The sequence below is a fragment of the Dryobates pubescens genome, chromosome 29 (assembly GCF_014839835.1).
Source record: "Dryobates pubescens isolate bDryPub1 chromosome 29, bDryPub1.pri, whole genome shotgun sequence".
Lineage (NCBI taxonomy): Eukaryota > Metazoa > Chordata > Aves > Piciformes > Picidae > Dryobates > Dryobates pubescens.
The window spans coordinates 11,923,890-11,945,457 of NC_071640.1; the positions used below are offsets into that span (position 1 = coordinate 11,923,890).

Genomic DNA, 21,568 nt, shown 5'->3' on the forward strand with positions numbered 1-21,568 from the left:
CACTGACTGCTCCATCCACCCTGGGGATGGGGGACACACACCTCACTGACTGCTCCATCCACCTTGGGGATGGGGACAAACACCTCACTGACTGCTCCATCCACCCTGGGGATGGGGACAAACACCTCACTGACTGCTCCATCCACCCTGGGGCTTGGGGACACACACCTCACTGACTGCTCCATCCACCCTGGGGATGGGGACACACACCTCACTGACTGCTCCATCCACCCTGGGGATGGGGACACACACCTCACTGACTGCTCCATCCACCCTGGGGCTTAGGGACACACACCTCACTGACTGCTCCATCCACCCTGGGGCTTAGGGACACACACCTCACTGACTGCTCCATCCACCTTGGAGACAAACACCTCACTGACTGCTCCATCCACCCTGGGCCTTGGGGACACACACCTCACTGACTGCTCCATCCACCCTGGGGATGGGGACAAACACCTCACTGACTGCTCCATCCACCCTGGGGATGGGGACAAACACCTCACTGACTGCTCCATCCACCCTGGGGATGGGGACACACACCTCACTGACTGCTCCATCCACCCTAGGGCTTGGGGACAAACACCTCACTGACTGCTCCATCCACCTTGGGGACACACACCTCACTGACTGCTCCATCCACCCTGGGGATGGGGACAAACACCTCACTGACTGCTCCATCCACCCTGGGGATGGGGACAAACACCTCACTGACTGCTCCATCCACCCTGGGGCTTGGGGACACACACCTCACTGACTGCTCCATCCACCCTGGGCCTTGGGGACACACACCTCACTGACTGCTCCATCCACCCTGGGGCTTGGGGACACACACCTCACTGACTGCTCCATCCACACTGGGGATGGGGACACACACCTCACTGACTGCTCCATCCACCCTGGGGCTTGGGTGTTCTCCTGAGCACCACTCAGTTCACCCCCACAGAATGGTAGGGGTTGGAAGGGAGCTCTGGAGATCAGTCCAAGCCCCCTGCCATGGCAGGTTCACCTGAACAAGGTCCCACAGGAACACATCCAGGCAGGTTTGGAATGTCTCCAGAGATCACAGAATGTCAGAGGTTAGAAGGGACCTCCAGAGAACATCCAGCCCAACCCTCCTGCCAGAGCAGGGGCACCCAGGGCAGGGCACCCAGGAACACATCCAGATGGGGCTTGAAAGTCTCCAGAGGAGTCTCCCCAGCCTCTCTGGGCAGCCTGCTCCAGGCTCCAGCACCCTCACAGGCACAAAGTTTTCCTTCTGTTCCCCTGGCACCTCCTCTGCTCCAGCTGCCCCCAGTGCCCCCTGTGCTGTCCTTGGCCATCCCTGAGCAGAGCCTGGCTCCAGCCCTGCACATCTTTATCAACAGGAATGAAGTCACCCCCGAGGCTCCTCTGCTCCAAGCTCCAAGCCCCAGCTCCCTCAGCCTGTGCTCACAGGGAGATGTTCCACTGCCTGCAGCATCTTTGTGGATCTGTGCTGGACTCTCCCTAGCAGCTCCCTGAGGTCCTTCTTGACCTGAGTGGCCCAGAACTGGACACAATATTCCAGATGGAGCCTCACCAGGGCAGAGTAGAGGGGGTGAAGAACCTCCTTTGACCTGCTAACCACAGCCCTTCTAATCCACCTCAGGATGCCCTGGGGCTGAGTGGCCACAAGGGCACATTGCTGGCTCATGGCTCTCCTGTTGTCCACCAGGACCTCCAGGTCCTTTTCCCTTTTGCTGGGCACCACTAAGCAGAGCCTGGCCCCAGCCTCTTGCTCCCCACAGCTCCTTTAGCTCCTGCTGAGCATTGCTCAGCTCCCCTCTGGGGCTGCTCCTCTCCAGGCTCAACACCCCCAGGGCTCTCAGCCTCTGCTCACAAGACAGATGCAGTCCCCTCAGCATCTTGTGTGACTGGAGATGTGCCACTGAACCTCTTATCACAATGCTACCACAGAAAGAACCTTCTCCAGGGCTCCAGCACCCTCCCAGCAAAGAAGCCTTCCCCAGTGCTGAGCACCAAACCATTCACTCAGTCTCTGAGCAGTATTCTTGTCATGAACGAGAGAGGCTGCAGGTGAGCTCAGGACTTTCTCCAGTGGCTTGGAAGATCCAAAATAAGAACAGCCCAGCCCTCCAAACTTTCTCAGCCACCCAGCAGGCCCCCTTGAAGTCAAATACACTCAACAAGGATTGGCTGGGGCTTCACCGCGGGGTGCTCCGGACCCTCACACACTTCTCTGACTTACAGGAGATATAAAAGGGCTTTCTGGCACACAGGGATCCGAGCCAGAAGGGGAAGCAGAGCTGCCAAGGGCTTTTTATTCTACAAAGGCAATGCAATTGGGGTAAGGCAGCAGTGGCAGAGCCATTTTCCCTCCACGAGCTCCCATAATAGCAGCCTCACTTCTGCAGAGCTCTTCCCAGCAGCGGAGATGATTCTCTACCACTTTGCTGAAGGCTTTCTTTATTTATTTGATGTTTCTGAGGGACAGGGGAGGAGGAGAGCTAAATTAGATCCTCAACTGGAACAAGCCCGTGGTGTTGTTGAAGCTTTGCAGGCCCCAGCTGGGATCAAACACTCTCTGCCTGTCACAGAGGCAGGGGAGCTTAGCGAGGGGGCTCCGGCGAACTCCGGCGAGCGCTGGAGGAGCGCCGTGACGGAGCAGATCTGCACTGCTCACCTGCACAAGCTCTGGCACCTTCACAAAAGCCACCAAAGCGTGCAGGAGAACAGAGGCTTCATCCCCTGGGGCTGCTGGAGCCTCTAATACCTGTGATCAATTGTGCCTCGAAGGAAAACGTCATTCTTGCATCGCTGCTATGACTAAGGGCTCCCTCCTGCCTGCCTGCCTCGTGTCGGGCAGCTACAGTCAGTGGCCAGGCTGCTGCTGAGCATTTCTCTTCTCTCCTTTTCACAGGCCCTTTTCACAGCCATTTCTACACTCATGAGGAAAACTCATTTTAATGGGCCAGGAGAACAAATGCAGACCAATCCAGAAGCATGGCCTCTCCTGACCCCTCGCACAGCGCCACATCAAGCTTGAACGAGGTGACGCACGAGGCGATGGCAGCCTGGAAAGGAGGGCACAGCAGCAGACCCGCTTTGGGAGGCAGACAGCCCTGGGGCAGGCTCCAGCCAGCTCTGAAAAGCTCTGGCTCACATACACTCTGGCTGCAAAGACAGCAGGGCTGCAGGTGCGTGATGGGCTCGGGAGATACCCTTCTCCCTGCCTGCCCTGGGGCTTTTGCAGAGCAAGCTGCAGAGCTCTCTACTTTCTAGCGTGCAAAAAAGGTTGCCTTCCCAGTCCCCTCCCACAGCTCCTGAGCAGCTTCTCCCTGCAACTTCCAGCAGGGCTACATTTCAAGTCAGGATTCTAAAAACAGCCTCAGCTGAGCAGAGGCAAAGCCCAATCCCTGCAGTGTGATCCAAGTTCCACAGCCGCGCTAGAACCTCCCTGGAAGCCGCTCCCAAACCCTGCGCTCCTGCTTCGAAACCGCTCGGCGCTGCCAAAAATCGTGAGCTGAGTCTCTGCCCTACTTTCCAGAACTGAAGGCAGTGATGAAAATAGAGAGAACTGCTTCCCCTCCCCTCCTGCAAGGCTGCAGAGCTGAATTCAAGCAGCAGCAGAGGCAAGCGGCGAGGCTGTGGGAGCAGCCAACGGTCCCCGCTGGCTCAGCGCCCTGCTGCCTGTCCTCAGGCAGGAGCTCCCAGAAAGCAGAGCAGAAGTTTTGCACCGTGGGCAGGTTTCTGTTGGGAATAGCAAGGATGTCTATATCCAGAGTGGCTCGAGGAGGGGGAGCTTCCCTGAGAAGCTACAAGAGGTAGATTTGACATCTAGAGACTGAGCAGGATCTAGAAGTCAAAATCTGTCAGGTTTGGGGCACAAACCCTCAAGCTTTGGCTGTGTCCTCTACCTGAGGTTTATCCCCATCTGCTTTATCCCTCAGAGAACAGGAGCTATAGAGGATCACACCAAAGATCCCTGCAGACCAGTAACCTGCCTCTGACAGGACCAAAGACAGACACTGAGGGCTGGAGCAGGTCCAGAGAAGGGCAACCAAGCTGGGGAAGGGTCTGGAGAGCAGGGCTGGGGAGGAGCAGCTGAGGGACCTTTGCTTGCCCAGCCTGGAGACAAGGAAGCTGAAGGGAGACCTTCTGGTTCTCTACAGCTCCCTGAAAGGAGCCAGCTGGGGGTTTGGTCTCTTCTCCCAGGGAACAAGTGGTAGGATGAGAGAAACCAGCCTCAAGTTCCACCAGGAAAGGTTTAGGTTGGACATTAGGACCAACTCCCTTCCCTGAAAGGGTTGTCAAGCCCTGGCCCAGGCTGCCCAGGGCAGTGGTGGAGGGTCCAGCCCTGAAGAGCTGTGGAGATGTGGTGCTGAGGGCCATGGGTTAGCAGCGACCTGGCAGTGCTGGGGTAAGGGTTGGCCTGGATGGTCCTAGAAACTGTCTTTAAACCAAAATGATTCAATGATTCTGTGCCCAGGGGAGAAGCCAAAACAGAAGACAAGCAGATGGTGCTTCCCCAAGGATCAGCTGTGCCATTCTTCCAGCTCACACCTCACAGCCCCAGGAACCTGAAGTACTGCATGGGCCAACAGAGCATAAGTCCCTGAGGAGCACCACCCACCTTTACCACTTCCTTGCCCATCAGGTAAGGTTTTCTTGTGGTGCATTCCAGAGCTGCAACCCTTTCTGGGTCATCTACAAACACATGGCTGGTGAAGGGCATGCAGGACAGAGTCCCTCCACCAAGTCCTACAAGGTTCTTCACCCTCAACAGGAAACAGCAAAGCTGAAGGATAGCTAAGACTGCTTCAGCCTTGGAACTGCCTGGCCCTTGACTGTGTGGGTGTCAAGAAGAAGGGCCCAGGCTCTTTTGGGTGGTGCCCAGTGATGGGACAAGGAACAACAGGTACAAGCTGGACCCTAGGAGGTTCCACCTCAACATGAGGAGAAACTTCTTTACTGTGAGGGTGCTGGAGCCCTGGAGCAGGCTGCCCAGAGAGGTTGTGGAGTCTCCTTCTGTGGAGGCTTCCAAGACCCATCTGGACACATTGCTGTGGGACCTGCCCAGGGGGATCCTGCTTTGGCAGGGGGTTGTACTCAATGATCTCTGAAGGTCCTTTCCAGCCCCTGACATTCTGTGGTTCTGTGATTTGGGCTCTGTGGAAGCTGCCAAGAGGAACATCAGAAGCAAAGCAGCTCTCCCTGAACCATGAGAGCCTTCCCACCTGACTCAGGGGGCAAGCAGCAGTGTCTGCTCACCACTCCCACAGGGTCCCTCCCCCTCAGCAGGCAGCAGTGGGCAGGAGTTTTGCAGGGGCAGAGCTGCCTTCCCCTTTTCCTGCTTTGCAGAGGACCAAGAGGGAAATCCCCCAGCACACTGCTGAATCACAGCTACCCAGTGAATGATTTCAGAGCTGCTGCACTTGCTGTCCCTTCATTACTTCTGCCTGGATGGGAAAACAACATCCTGACTCCTGTGCCAGAAATCACTCTGCTAGGAGAACACCAGAGCAAACAGCACAGAGAGAACCCACCTGGCCAGTGGTGCTCAGCACTAAGCACTGCCTCAGACAATGTTTTAAGAGGCTATAGAAACAAGCAGGAAGCTTTCAGCCCTTCCAGGGAGTGGAATCAGCTTGTCCTGAACATCCAACTGCTGCCATTTCAGTGCCATTTGCTCTGTCCCAATGTGGAGAGCAGCCTGATGCCCTTCCAGTCAGAAGACAACTTCATACATCCAAAAATAGCTTCCCATGTCTTCCTTTAACCTTTCACAGTCTGCTTGTCTTTATAGGTTAATCTCCCTCCCTACCAGTCACAGCCTCCTTTTTGCCCTTGACTCTCTTCCTCTGGCTTCTTCCCTCAGGCTGGTACTGAAGCTTCTCCAGTGCCAAGGATTTCTGCACTCCCAAACCCATTCTGGTGGCAGAGTTGTGTTTTACTTGCAAGCCACTGTCCAGGCATGGTCAGCTGCTGACCCACCATGAGCTGCACTCTCTAAGAAACAGCTGCCCAGAATCTTTTTGTATGCAATCCATTAGCTTGCAGCTCAAAACCTTCCCTGCAGCATACTCCATTAACTGGAAAGCTGACTTTCTACTTGTCTTCACACTTTCTATCCTACTGCTTTCCTCCATCAATTCTCTCCTTCCTCTATTGCTTTCTTCCATCAATTCTCTCCTTCCTCTATTGCTTTCCTCCACCACTCCAATCCTCTCCTTCCTCTATTGCTTTCCTCCATCACTCCAATCCTCTCCTTCCTCTATTGCTTTCCTCCACCACTCCAATCCTCTCCTTTCTCTATTGTTTTCCTCCACCACTCCAATTCTCTCCTTCCTCTATTGCTTTCCTCCATCACTCCAATCCTCTCCTTCCTCTATTGTTTTCCTCCATCACTCCAATCCTCTCCTTCCTCTATTGCTTTCCTCCATCACTCCAATCCTCTCCTTCCTCTATTGCTTTCCTCCATCACTCCAATCCTCTCCTTCCTCTATTGCTTTCCTCCATCACTCCAATCCTCTCCTTCCTCTATTGCTTTCCTCCATCACTCCAATCCTCTCCTTCCTCTATTGCTTTCCTCCATCACTCCAATCCTCTCCTTCCTCTATTGCTTTCCTCCACCAATTCTCTCTCACTTCTCTCCTTCCTCTATTGCTTTCCTCCATCACTTCAATTCTCTCCTTCCTCTACTGTTTTCCTCCATCACTTCAATTCTCTCCTTCCTCTATTGCTTTCCTCCATCCAATTCTCTCTCACTTCTCTCCTTCCTTTATTACCTGGTGGACCTAGGAAACAAGAAGAGAAGTCACAAGCACTTGGGTATCACATTAAAACACATTTTATCCCAGATGAAGCCAGTCTGAAGGCATTAACTGTATAAATCACCTACTTAAAGTCTGTCCCACACTCCTCTTGCTATTTCTAATGCTGCTCTAAAATATTCCAATAGCAGAAATGGGAGTTCTCACATCTCTTTATATATCATTTTAACATCTATTTAGGACTCTGAGAGCTCAGCAGCAAGAAAGTGAAGCTCTAACAACCATTTTTTGTGCAGCACATTTCCCTGACAGATCTGGTTTAGCATTTTCTTTCCCTGGAACCCATTAGCCAAACTTAGATGCAAGCCTAGAGCAAACTGGTTCCATCTTGGCAAAGGTCAGGAGTTTGATGCTGATAGGCTGCACACTTAGGCAGGGGGAAGGCTTTTGGGGTTGTGCTACAAAGAAATGTTTTGACTTGTGGTATCAGTGCAGCAACTCCAGCTCCACTTCAGCTGCAGAGCAAGAAGCTTCACAGCTCCACTGAGAGAATTCTTCAGGAGAAAGAAACAAAAGTCTGCCAAAGGATAGGAGAGAATCACAGCCCCCCAGAACACAGCTGGTTGGAAGCAACCTCTGAGCTCATCCAGTCCAACCCTCCACCCAGCACTGCAGGCTCAACACTAAACCAGGTCCCTAAGCACCAGCTCCACAGCTGCTTGAACACCCCCAGGGATGGTGGCTCCAGCACTGCCCTGGGCAGAACATTCCAACGTCTCAGAACCCTTCCAGTGAAGAAATATTTCCTAACATCCAGCCTGGACCTCCCCTGCTGCAGCTTGGAGCCATTTCCTCTGCTCCTGTTGCTTGTCACCAAGGAGCAGAGGCTGTCCCCTCCTCACTCCAACCTCCCTGCAGGGCGCTGTAGAGAGCAATGAGGTCTCCCTCAGCCTCCTCTTCTCCAGCCTGAACACCCCCAGCTCCCTCAGCCCCTGCTCATAGCCCAGGTGCTCCAGGCCCTGCTCCAGCCCTACTGCCCTGCTCTGGACAGGCTCCAGCCCCTCAATGACCTTCCTGGAGTGAAGGCCCAGAGCTGAACACAGCACTTGAGGTGTGGCCTCAGCAGTGCTGAGCACAGGGAGATGATCACCTCCTGTCCCTGCTGCCCACCCTGTTTCCAATCCATGCCAGGATGCCTTTGGCTTTCTTGGCCTGGGCACTGCTGGCTCATGGTCAGTCACTGCCAACCAGCACCCTCAGGTCCCTCTCTGAGTCACAGCTTTCCAACCACACATCCCCAGGTCTGGACCTCACTGTGGGGTTGTTGTGACCCAGGTGTAGGACCTGGCCCTTGGCCTTGTTGAACTGCATACAATTAGCCTTGGCCCATGGCTTTCACCTGTCCAGATCCCTCTGCAAAGTTTCCCTACCCTCCAGCAGATGGACACAGCCACCCAGCTGGGTGCCATCTCCAAACTTACTGAGGGTGCCTCAATGACCTCCTCCACACCACTGATAAAGACAATGAAGTGGGCAGGCTCCAGTACTGAACTCTGGGGGACCCCAGTGGTGACTGGGTGCCAGCCAGATTTAGCTCCATTCACCAAGAGCAAAAGGGAAGAGAGAGACAAGAGACACTGAAATCAATTCTTGCCCCAGACTCAAAGGCAGAGCTGGAGCAGAGCCTCTGCCTGCAGCAGTGCTCAAGGCATTGCTGAAGGCTGCATTCTCAGTGCCTAGCAGTCATGCACAGACTAAAGGTCTATCAGCAGTGTATAAAATCATCCCCTGGGGAGGGAGGAAGGTGGTTTAAAGTCCTTCAGGCTCATTTCACCACTTCTTCATTGGTCTTGAGGACAAAGCCATTCAAAAGCTCAACTCAAGACAGGATGCCAGGCTGGGGGTACCCTGCTTGTGGTCAGCACTGCCTCCAGTGCAGACAGCTGGGCAGGAAATCTGTCACATCAGACAAGAACAGACCTGAAGGACTGCTCAAGAGAACAGAAGAGTTTGAACAATCCACTGCAGAAGTTCAGAAACACTTCAAGCAAAAATAGTCATAGAATGGCTGGGGTTGGGAGAGACCTGAGAGTTCTCATGGAGACCTGAAAGACCCCCCCTGGAGTACTGCCTCCAGGTCTGGAGCCCCTAGTACAAGAGGGATCTGGAGGTGCTGGAAGGTGTCCAGAGCAGGGCCAGGAGGATGAGCAGAGGGCTGGAGCACCTCTCCTGTGAGGACAGACTGAAGGAGTTGGGGCTGTTCAGTCTGGAGAAGAGAAGGCTCCAAGGTGACCTCATTGTGGCCTTCCAGTATCTGCAGAGGGCTCCAAGAAGGCTGGGGAGGGACTGCTCAGGCTTTCAGGTAGTGATAGGACTGGGGGGAATGGAATGAAGCTGGAGGTGGGGAGATTCAGGCTGGAGGTGAGGAGGAAGTTCTTCCCCATGAGAGTGGTGAAGCCCTGGAATGGGTTGTCCAGGGAGGTGGTTGAGGCCCCAGCCCTGGAGGTGTTTAAGCCCAGGCTGGATGAGGCTCTGGCCAGGATGATCTAGTGTGGGGTGTCCCTGCCCATGGCAGGGGGGTTGGCACTGGATGATCCTTGTGGTCCCTTCCAACCCTGACTGATACTATGATATCTGGTAGGTTGGACTCGATGATCTCCAAGGTCCTTTCCAACCTGCTCTATTCTATTCTATTCCTATTCTATTCTATTCTATTCCTATTCCTATTCTATTCTATTCTACTCTATTCCTATTCCATTCTATTCCCACACTGCCCTGTCTTGGGCAGGGATACATTCTGTAAGACCTCTCCAGCCTGCCTCTGAACACTCCCAGGCATGAAGCCTCCACAGCATCTCTGGGCAGCCTGTTCCAGGGCCTCACCACCCTCATGAGAAGAATTTCCTCCTCATGTCTAATTTAAATCCAGCTGCTTCCAGTTTGAAGCCACTGCACCTCATCCTCTCACCACCTGCCTGTGTGACAAGTCCCTCCCCAGCTCTCCTGTAGCACCTTTCAAACACTGGAAGACTGCAGCAAGGTGCCCCTGGATCCTTCTCTTCTCCAGAACAAACAACCCCGACCCTGTCAACCTGTCTGGCACAGCAGAGGCTCTCCAGCCCTCTGATCACCTTTGTGGCCTCCTCTGGACCTGCTCCAACAGTTCCATGTCCCTCTTGTGCTGAGGGCTCCAGACTTGGACACAGTGCTGCAGGTGGGGTCCCAGCAGAGGGGCAGAATCCCCTCCCTGCCCCTGCTGCTCACACTGCTGGGGGTCAGCCCAGGACACAGCTGGCTCTGGGCTGGCAGCACTCAGTGCCAGTATATGCTGAGCTTCTCATCACCCAGCACCACCAACTCCTCCTCTTCAGGACTGCTCTGCCCAGCCTGGATCTGTGCTTGTGATTGCCCTAAGCAAGGTGCAGGACCTTGCACTTGGCTCTGTTGAACTTCCTGAGGCTGGCACTGGTTCACCTTTCCAACCTGTTCAGACCCCTCTGGATGGCATCCCTCCAGCACACCGAATACACCACACAGCTGGTGGTGTCAGCAAAGCTGCTGAGGCTGCCTTGATCCCCCCCAGCCAGGTCACCACCACAGATGTCAATGCTTACAGGGCAAGCAGGGAGATGATCAGCAATAGTGTGGCCAGCAGGAGCAAGGAATTCATTGTGCCCTGTGCTCAGCACTGCTGAGGCCACACCTTGAGGCCTGTGTCCAGTTCTGGGCTCCTCAGGTTAGGAAAGATGTTGAGATGCTGGAAGGTGTCCAGAGAAGGGCAACAAAGCTGGGGAGGGGTCTGGAGCACAGCCCTGGGAGGAGAGGCTGAGGGAGCTGGGGTTGCTTAGCCTGCAGAAGAGGAGGCTCAGGGGAGACCTTCTTGCTCTCTGCAACTCACTGCAGGGAGGTTGGAGCCAGGTGGGGGTTGGTCTCTTCTCCCAGGCACCCAGCCCCAGAACAAGAGGACACAGTCTCAAGCTGTGCCAGGGGAGGTTTAGGCTGGAGGTGAGGAGAGAGTTCTTCCCAGCAAGAGAGATTGGCCATGGGAATGTGCTGCCCAGGGGGGTGGTAGAGTCCCCATCCCTGGAGGTGTTCAAGAGCGGATGTGGCACTTGGAGCCATGGCTTAGTTGTCAGGGGGTGTTGGGTGACAGCTTGGACTGGATGAGCTCTGAGGTCTTTTCCAACCTGATTCTATGACACTTCACTGTCAGACCTCCTGAAGGCTGAGGGTGATGCTGAAATGATCCCAAACCCCACAGCTCCTGTAGCAGGAGGCTGCATGAACAGAGGCTCGAAGGAAAGGATCACTTTTTGGATTAGGGCTCCTAGGAAAGCAAAACAAAAGCAGTACTGAAATGAGCTCCCTGGCTTCTGCAGGCTTTGGAAAGAAAAATGTAGCCAAGAAAGTGCAGGGCTGAAAGAAAAGCTAAAAGAAACAGCAGAAATCATTTGAAATTCACCAGAAAAAAAGAGAGAATTGCCTTTAAGAATTGCATTAAGGAATTGCCTTTGAGAGCAGGGCAATGATTTAGTGCTCACTAAAATGTCTCTGATGCACTTAGGGACAAAGGAATTAGATTTCAAGTCCCTCAGTCTCCAGATTTGCAGGAAAGAGGCAGAATGTCAAGTGAATTAAAGCAGATGGATGAGCTGAAGGGTTCAGAGGGAGCAATCGCAGCCTGCAGGACACAGAGCTGGCAGCTGTGGCACCAGCACTGACAGCCTGCACTGCAAACCCAGCCCCCAGATATCCATACCTAGCAATGAGAGTATCACAGAACAGCTCAGGTTGGGAGGCAGCTCAAAGTTCATCTCCTCCAAGCCCCCTGCCATGGGCAGGGAGATCTCTCCATTTGATCTGGATGCCCAAGGCCTCAGCACACATAACCCAGTCCGAGCCTCAGTGAGCAAGGCAGATGAGTAACTACACTTGGAAGTGATTTGAGACTCAAACCTTCACTTCCCACCAACAGCACTGAGTGATTTCCACTTGGCTGACTGTGCATGCCCTGCCCTGAGCAGCAGCTTCTTCCAGGCAGATGGAGGGGCCCTGCCAGAAACCAAGCTACCATTCATCAGCAGGGAGAGGAGGAGAAGCTGCTGGAAGTCTGGGAGAGATCAGAGCAGGGGGACAAAGAGAGCAAAATGTTGCCTCTGGACATATATCAATCACACCAAAACCCCAGAGGACTCAGTGCTAACAAAGAGTTGGAGCTCCTCAGACACCTCTGGAGACAGCCAGAGAACCCTTTGGGTGTTCTTACCTGGGGGAATTTGCGTTTGATGGACGTCAGAGCTCCCTCCGGGAGCTTGGCCAGCTCGGAGTCCCTGACGGCGTGCACGGTGGTGGCTCGAGGCTGGTGGGTCAAGGCCTCTACCTGCAAGAGCAGACAGCCCAAAGGGCAAAGGTAAGCCACAACACAACATGGTGCAAACCCCACAGGTCAGGAGAGAATACAATACAATAGGAATAGAATTAACCAGGCTGGAAAAGACCACAGAGAGCATCAAGTCCAACCTCTCACCCAGCACCTCCTGACAACTAACCCCTGGCTCCAAGTGCCTCAGCCAGGCTCCTCTTAAACACCTCCAGGGATGGGAACTCCACCTCCTCCCTGGGCAGCACATCCCCATGGCCAATCTCTCTTGCTGGGAAGAACTTCTTCCTAACATCCAACCTAAACCTCCCCTGGCACAGCTTGAGACTGTGTCCTCTTGTTCTGGTGCTGCTTGCCTGGGAGAAGAGACCAACCCCCACCTGGCTACAACCTCCCTGCAGGGAGTTGCAGAGAGCAAGAAGGTCTCCCCTGAGCCTCCTCTTCCCCAGGCTAAGCAACCCCAGCTCCCTCAGCCTCTCCTCCCAGGGCTGTGCTCCAGACCCCTCCCCAGCTTTGTTGCCCTTCTCTGGACACCTTCCAGCAGCTCAACATCTTTCCTAACCTGAGGAGCCCAGAACTGGACACAGGACTCCAGGTGTGGCCTAAGCAGTGCTGAGCACAGGGCACAAGGACTTCCCTGCTCCTGCTGGCCACACTGTTCCTGATGCAGGCCAGGATGCCATTGGCCTTCTTGGCCCCCTGGGCACACTGCAGGCTCATGTTCAGCTGCTGTCACTCACTACCCCCAGGTCCCTCTCTGCCTGGCAGCTCTCAGCCACTCTGCCCCCAGCCTGTAGCACTGCCTGGGGTTGCTGTGGCCAAAGTGCAGCCCCTGGCACTTGGATGTGTTCAATCTCCTGCCCTTGGCCTCTGCCCATCTGCCCAGCCTGGCAAGGTCCCTCTGTGGAGCTCTCCTACCCTCTAACAGATCAACTCCTGCCCCCAGCTTGGTGTCATCTGCACATTAACTGAGGATGGACTCAATGCCCTCATCCAGATCATCAATGAAGATATTGAACAGGCTGGGGCCCAGCACTGCTCCCTGGGGCACACCACTGGTGCCTGGCTGCCAGCTGGCTGTGGCACCATTCACCACCACTCTCTGGGCTCAGCCTCCAGCCAGTTCCTAACCCAGCTCAGAGAGCTGCTGCCCAAGCCACAGAGGGAACAGCAGAGACACCAAGCACAGGCCTGGCACACTTGCTGCTCACAGCTGGGAGTGCAGCACTGCTTGCCCTCAGGGCACATCCACCCACAGCAAGGACTGGCAGCCATTGAACCCAGAGCTCTTGGGACACACTCTGCTAGTAGCCAGCTGCAGGTTTGCACAGCACCAGAGCACACAGCACCAGGCAGGACTGAGAGGAAGCTGTGTTTGAGGTTTGCAAGCTCTCCTGCATGGGGCAGCTGCAGAGCGTGGGTCAGAACTGCTTTAGAGGCTTCAGGAAGAAGCAGGAGAGGTTCTCTGTGAGCTCAGCAGCTGCAGCTCTTAACCCAGCACCTTTCATTGTGGGGAAGGAAGTCACCTCAGGCACAGGAAATCCTCACACCTCTACTGCTCTTTTTCTTTCCTCAGTGCTACCCTGACTGACTTACAGAAGCTGACTACTGACAATGTAAAACAGTCCAACACTTCCCAAAGGCTAAAGGCAAGGCTGAGCAGCAGCTCAGCTCCTGGGTTTGGCCACAAGTGAGCTTTGTTTTCCCAGCTGGTTTGGGGCTTTTTGCATATTCATGTGTATCTGTGCCATGACAACAAGAGAGTGTGTGACAGAATGCACCACCCTCCCAGGGAAGAGCTTCTTCCTAATCTCCACCCAGATGCTTCCAGCTCAAAGCCATTGTCCTTCACCCTGGCACTCCCAGCCCTTGTCCCTCCCCAGCTCTCCTGGAGCCCCTTCAGGTACTGGAAGGCTGCTCTGAGGTCTCATTGGAGCCTTCTCTCCAGGCTGACTAACCCCAACTCTCAGCCTGTCCTCACAGCAGAGGAGTTGGGGACCTTGGAGAGGGACCTGGAGCTATCAGTTGATAGTCAACTGAACTTGAGTTCTCAGTGCCCAGGGGGCAAGAAAGCCAATGGCATCCTGGCTTGGATCAGAAACAGGGTGGGCAGCAGGGACAGGAGGTTGGCCACACCTCGAGTGCTGTGTTCAGCTCTGGAGGCCTCACTCCAGGAAGGACATTGAGAGGCTGGAGCCTGTCCAGAGCAGGGCAGTGGGGCTGGAGCAGGGCCTGGAGCAGGGCCTGGAGCACCTGGGCTATGAGCAGGGGCTGAGGGAGCTGGGGGTGATTAGGCTGGAGAAGAGGAGGCTGAGGGAGACCTCATTGCTCTCTGCAGCTCCCTGCAGGGAGGTTGGAGTGAGGAGGGGACAGCCTCTGCTCCTTGGTGTGAAGCAACAGGAGCAGAGGAAATGGCTCCAAGCTGCAGCAGGGGAGGTCCAGGCTGGATGTTAGGAAATATTTCTTCACTGGAAGGGTTGTCAAACATTGGAATGTTCTGCCCAGGGCAGTGCTGGAGCCACCATCCCTAGGGGTGTTCAAGCAGCTGTGGTGCTTAGGGACCTGGTTTAGTGCTGAGCCTGCAGTGCTGGGAGGAGGGCTGGACTGGATGAGCTCAGAGGTTGCTTCCAACCAGATACCAGATGTGAGAGCTGCAACCACAGCCCTCACATCACCTTCACCACCTGCAGAGTGCCCACTCAGAGACATTTCTTCCCTGGAGAACTGAAGCTGACAGCAGAAAATGCTGATGCAGTGAGAATTAACAGAGAGACCTTCTCCTGCCCCCACAGCCCTGGCTGCGGGAGCCTGCTCTGCAGAGCACAGCTGCTGCCCCCTGCCCCCTGCAGAGCACAGCTGCTGCCCCCTGCCGAGCACAGCTGCTGCCCCCTGCCCCCTGCAGAGCACAGCTGCTGCCCCCTGCCCCCTGCAGAGCACAGCTGCTGCCCCCTGCCGAGCACAGCTGCTGCCCCCTGCCCCCTGCAGAGCACAGCTGCTGCCCCCTGCCCCCTGCAGAGCACAGCTGCTGCCCCCTGCAGAGCACAGCTGCTGCCCCCTGCCCCCTGCAGAGCACAGCTGCTGCCCCCTGCCCCCTGCAGAGCACAGCTGCTGCCCCCTGCAGAGCACAGCTGCTGCCCCCTGCCCCCTGCAGGGCCCCGGGCCCGCCGCTGGCCTTGCTTTGAAGGGCAGAACCTCAGCTCCCTGCTGCAATAGCTTCACTGGCTCAATGAGGGAGCTGCGAGGCGTCAGGCAGGGCTCAGGCCTGAGCTCCAGCAGCCGATCGCTTAAGAACAGCCTGGAGCTCAGCTCTGCAGGGCTTCGCACCGGGCAGAGTCTGCTGCCTTTGAAATCCACACCCCCGCCTGGGGGAGAGGGTTGCTGCAGGAGCAGCTGCGAGCAGCCAGGTTAGAACACCACCAGCAGCCCTCAAACACCACCAGCAACCCCCAAACACGACCAGCAGCCCCCCAAACACCACCAGCAGCCCCCCCAAACACCACCAGCAGCACTCCAAACACCACCAGCAGCCCCCAAACACCACCAGCAGCCCCCCAAACACCACCAGCAGCCCCCAACCACCACCAGCAGCCCCCCCAAACACCACCAGCAGCCCCCCAGACACCGCCAGCAGCCCCCCAGACACCGCCAGCAGCCCCCAACCACCACCAGCAGCCCCCCAAACACCACCAGCAGCACTCCAAACACCACCAGCAGCCCCCAAACACCACCAGCAGCCCCCCCAAACACCACCAGCAGCACTCCAAACACCACCAGCAGCACTCCAAACACCACCAGCAGCCCCCAAACACCACCAGCAGCCCCCCAAACACCACCAGCAGCCCCCAAACACCACCAGCAGCCCCCCCAAACACCACCAGCAGCCCCCAAACACCACCAGCAGCCCCCCCAAACACCACCAGCAGCCCCCCAGACACCGCCAGCAGCCCCCAACCACCACCAGCAGCCCCCCAAACACCACCAGCAGCACTCCAAACACCACCAGCAGCCCCCAAACACCACCAGCAGCCCCCCCAGACACCACCAGCAGCCCCCAACCACCACCAGCAGCCCCCCAAACACCACCAGCAGCACTCCAAACACCACCAGCAGCCCCCCAAACATCGCCAGCAGCCCCCCAACTGCAACTCTCAGACACTTAGAGTGAAAGTGGCTTTTAACTTTGGTTTTCCAGTAGAACAAGAAACAAATAACTCAGTAAAGGATGCAGGAGGGAAAGTGTGGCCAGCCGGGCAGGGGAGGTTCTCCTGCCCCTCTGCTCTGCCCTAGGGAGGGCACAGATGTAGTACTGGGTCCAGTTCTGGGCTCCCCAGTTCAACAGAGACAGGGAACTACTGAAGAGGATCCAGCAGAGGCTACAGGGATGCTGAGGGGCCTGGAGCAGCTCTGTGAGGAGCAAAGGCTGAGAGCCCTGGGGCTGAGAGCCTGCAGAAGAGCAGCCCCAGAGGGGAGCTGAGCAATGCTCAGCAAGAGCTAAAGGAGCTGTGGGGGGTAAGAGGCTGGGGCCAGACTCTGCTCAGTGGTGCCCAGGGACAGCACAAGGGGCACTGGGCACAAACTGGAACCCAGGAGGTTCCATCTGAAGCCAAGGAGAAACTTCTTTGGTGTGAGGCTGCTGGAGGCCTGGAACAGGCTGCACAGAGAGGCTGTGGAGTGTCCTCCTCTGGAGACTTTCAAGACCCACCTGGACATTCTCCTGTGTGACTGCCCTGGGTGATCCCACTCTGGCAGGGGGGCAGGACCCCATCTCTGAAGGTTCTTTCCATCCCCATGCTGGGATTCTGTGATCTACTCATCACTTGGCTTGGGTTGTTTGGGGGCTTTGTTTAATTGATTTCTGTTGTGGTTTTGTTCAGAACCTGTTCCCCAGTTTGTCTCCCCAGCACCAGGAGTGCTTTCACCAGAGACTGAGGGGCTCAGGCACAGCACAGCACCTGAAGGGCTCCAGGAGAGCTGGGGAGGGGCTTTGGACAAGGGCTGGGAGTGCCAGGATGAGGAACAATGGCTTTGAGCTGGGAGAGGAGAGACTGAGAGTGGAGAGGAGGAAGAAATCCTTGAGAGTGAGGCTGGGGAGACTCTGGCACAGGCTGCCCAGGGAGGCTGTGGCTGCCTCCTACCTGGAGGTGTTCAGGGCCAGGCTGGATGAGGCCCTGAGCCAGCTGTGCTGGTGGAAGGTGTCCCTGCCCATGGCAGGGGCTTGGAGCTGGCTGATCTTGAAGGGCCCTTCCAACCCAACCCATTCTGTGAGTCTATGACTCTTTGCCCTTACATTTATGCAGACACAGGTCCTCTCCTGGCTCCCCAGTGGTTGTATAACACCAGGTTTATCTCTCTGCCCTGTCATCAGCTATTTATGCCATGCTTAGGCCCTGCAATTTAGCTTCCTCACCCTGCAAGCAGGTTCATGAGTTTCAGCTGTTAAAGGAAACCTTTCCCCTCAGCCAGTCAGCAGCCAATTGAGTTTAATGTGTGTAAAGAAAACCTCTCCAGCTGTCTAACATCTTGCTCCGCTCCTCCCGTGATATATGAGTGCATAACATTAACTGTGCTCCCAAGGCCCTGCCAGGCTCTCAGAAAAGATGTTAAAAAAAGGGAATTAAATTTTAACTGGAAAAGAAAGCCTCAGGGATTGCTCTTCCTCCCCCTCCAAAGTGGGGCTTTGTCTGCCTGAATCCTTCCCCAGGCAGATCAGAGGGGAGATGGAGACCTTTAGGAAGCCTCCTTCACAAGCAGCCATCCCAATCTCCAGAGCCAGTGGCATTTGCAACACCAGCAGTGGCAGTGACCCCCCAGAATTGCAGGGGATAATTGGAATGCAATTGCCAGCAAATTGGATCCTGTAAGACTCTCTCTTACAGCTCCCCACAGCAGCCTTGCCATTAGCTTTGATATTTCCATTCAAATACAGCCTGGAAAAGAGCCAGGACCCAAACACTGCACACCATCAATTCCCCTCTGGGTGTCACCAGCTCAGCTGCCAACCTCTGGTTAGTGATCCCCAACTGTTTGCTACTCAAATTCATTCATAGGAACCTGGAATGGTTAAGGTTGGAAAGGGCCTTCAAGATGCTCCAGTTCCAAGCCCCTGCCATGGCCAGGGACACCTCTCACCAGCCCCAGCTGGCTGAAGGCCTCATCCAGCCTGGCTGCAAACACCTCCAGGCAGGAGGCTTCCACCACCTCCCTGGGCAGCCTGTGCCAGGCTCTCACCACCCTCCTGGGGAACAACTTCTTCCTCACATCCAATCTCAATCTCCCCATTCCTAGTTTTGCTCCATCCCCCCCCAGCCCTATCCCTCCCTGACACCCTCAGAAGTCCCTCCCCAGCTTGTTTGCTATCTTACTGCAGAGCCATAGCATCACTAAGATTGGAGAAGACCTCCAAGACCATAAGGTCCAAACATTAATCCAGGACCTGAAGGACTACAGAATTATGCAGCTAAAACTCTTCCATCTTCCACACCCTCCTTCATGAAAGCCACAATCACCACCTGCCAACTAGCCTGGTATTTGTAGGCTGCAAGCTTGCCCTGCACAGGGTGGCTTGGCAAGCCCCAGCAGCCCAGCTGTGTGCCAGGGAGAGGGGTCAGGTCCAGCCAGGCTTCAGCATGAGCAGCCTCACACCTGACAAAGTGAGAACTCTGATAACAGACAGATCAAAATAGCCAGGAGATGTTTCCTTCCCCTCAGCACAAGTGTAGCTTCCAGCAGCAGCTGCAGTGGAGGGGCTCAGCCTGTCCTGTGCAGGGTGCAGCTCTGCAGGCAGATGCTTCCCAGCATGGCTGTGCTGCTGGGGCTCCCTGCTCCCTCCACACACCTCAGAGGTCCCCCTGCCCAAAATGCCTCCTCTTGGCTCTCTGCTTCCACAACACACCAGGCACTTCCCCAAAGGCTGTGGGGAAGCACCAGCACAGGCCAGAGAAGGGACGAGATGCAGCCCTGCAGGGAAGTGCAGCTGCACCGTGGAGGCAGCAGATGAAATATCAACACTGACATCTGCTGCTAGCTCAGGAGGCTCAGGGAAAGGGGCAGGCAACAGGGCAGGCTGCACAGGTAGCACAGCCACAGCTGGAGGGCCCACACTGGCACTGTGCAGGCACAGACCAGACCCACAGCTGGATGCTCACAGCAGGGTTTTGCTAGACAAGGAATAGAATCACAGCATCAGAATGGTCTGGGCCAGCAGGGACCTCCAAAGCTCATCCAGTCCAACCTCCCTGCAGTCAGCAGGGACATCCCCAACTAGATCAGGCTGCCCAGGGCCTTGTTGAGCCTTACCTGGAATACCTCCAGGGATAGGGTTCCCAACCACCTCCCTGGGCAACCTGTACCAGTGTTCCACCACCCTCATAGTGGAGGAGCTATGCTCATAGTGAAGGGCTTCTCTCCACTCTAAACCTGTCCTGCTCTAGTTTGAAGCCATTGGCCCTGGTCCTGTCCCTGCAGGCCTTTGGCAGCAGTCTCTCTGCAGCCAGAGGACAGGAGGTGCTGCTGCAGCTGAAGGCAGGGATGTGACAGCATCAGGGCTCCATGAAGGGCAGTCAACAACACAAGCAGTGATTTTGGCTCTTCTGGTTTAAACAGGCTGCCCTCAGACCCTGCTCCAGCTCCTGAAGCAGTGGAGGCTGCTGACCTGAGAGGGATTTCCTCCAGAAGGGTCTGAAACGTGCACTTGTTTGTATCAGCAAAGGACAAAGGAGGAGACACTGGAAGCAGTGAATGAGTGGGAAGAGCAAGCAGACAAGCTGCAAATCACTGCTGTTTGTGGGAGCAGTGCCAGGGGATGAGCATGGTACACCATGTACCCTTCAAAGTTGTTCTAACAACCACCTCCTGCAGTCTTCCTGTGCCAAGTTAACCCAGTGACTGAGGACACCCAGCACTTGTGCTGTGCAGGAAGCAAGAATCCAAACCTCCTCTCTCTTAGTTCTCTGTGTCTCAAAACACACAGGAGCCTTCCAGACACACACACACACACCCCAAGGTGGATAGCTCTGTGTGGATAAATAGATGCCAGGATTAAATAAGCCTGAGCTCATGAGCTCATTCTTAACCCTTTTGAAATGCAGGCAGTGGGACTCAGGCTCTCCTGAAAGCACTGAGCCTGCACTTTGGAGCAGTGCAGGGACAGTCCTGTTCCAGCAGGGACTGGCATTAAAGACCAGAAGAGGGGAAGATTCCAGCTGAAGGGACACACAGGAAGGCAACTGCTGCCAGCCCTGCCTCCTGGATTCAAGGTTCACTCCTTGTGCACATCTGGCTGTGGAGCAGCTGGGAAGCTGCACACAGGTTTTACAGACTCACAGACTGCACTGGGTTGGCAGGGAGCCTCAAAGGGCATCTTGTCAAAGGGCATCTTGTCCAAGCCCCCTGCAGGCAGCAGGGACAGCTCCACCTACAGCAGGTTGCCCAGGGCCACAGCAAGTCTGAGCTTGGATGTCTCCCTGGGCAACCTGTCCCAGTGTCTCCCCACCCTGACTGTGCAGGACTTCCTTCTGCTGTCCAACCTAACTCTGCCCTGCCCCAGTTTCAAACCATTGCCTCTCCTCCTATCCCCACAGGCCCTTCTAAAGGGCTCCCTCCCACAAGCCCCCCTGTAGATGCCCTAATCCAGCATTACAGCCCAAACACCACCAAAAAACCACCCAAAAGCTATCTGAAGCCCACACACAGAACACTCCAACCCCTCCAGGCTTCCTGAAGTGTATCTGCACCTGCAGCAGCACAGACAGGCACACAGCAGGCTCCTCTGGGCTGAAATCAGGCCTGGATTTCAACAATGGAGGCAGAGAGAACAGAGCATGATGACCTGCTCAAATACTTCCCAACAAGGGAAGAGATCTGATTGCCTTTGACTCAGCTTCACATCATTACACCAAACCTGGCTGGAACTGCAGCAACAGCCAGCTCTGCCCTAAGGGGACAGGCTGGGAGAGCTGGGGCTGCTCAGGCTGCAGGAGAGAAGGCTCCAGGCAGACCTCAGAGCAGCCTTCCAGCACCTGAAGGGGCTCCAGGAGAGCTGGGGAGGGACTCTGGACAAGGGCTGGGAGTGCAAGGAGAGGAACAATGGCTTTGAGCTGGGAGAGGGAAGACTGAGACTGGAGAGGAGGAAGAAATTCTTAGAGTGAGGCTGGGGAGACTCTGGCACAGGCTGCCCGGGGAGGCTGTGGCTGCCTCCTGCCTGGAGGTGTTGAAGGCCAGGCTGGATGAGGCCTTGAGCACCCTGGGCTGGTGTCTTTGGCCATGGCAGGGGGTTGGAACTGGATGATCTTTGAGGTCCCTTCTTTTGGTACTGTACTACCAAGACAGGCAGTGGAAGAATGGAGAGAGAACTCCTCCCAGAACCATGCCTTCCAGCTCTGTCCTTGGACCTCCTCTGCCTCTAATTAATACAACAGAGTCACAGAATGGGTTG

At 55.6% G+C, this 21,568-nt stretch overlaps 1 protein-coding gene across 1 annotated transcript in view; it reads right to left on the reverse strand.

The window, feature by feature from the left end:
• Positions 1-21,568, reverse strand: part of PNPLA7 (patatin like phospholipase domain containing 7) — a 205,163-nt gene that overhangs the window by 110,704 nt on the left and 72,891 nt on the right. The window contains exon 19 of the mRNA XM_054174554.1: positions 12,022-12,135. Coding sequence (XP_054030529.1) covers positions 12,022-12,135 — 114 coding nt within the window. The remainder of the gene's footprint in view (positions 1-12,021; positions 12,136-21,568) is intronic.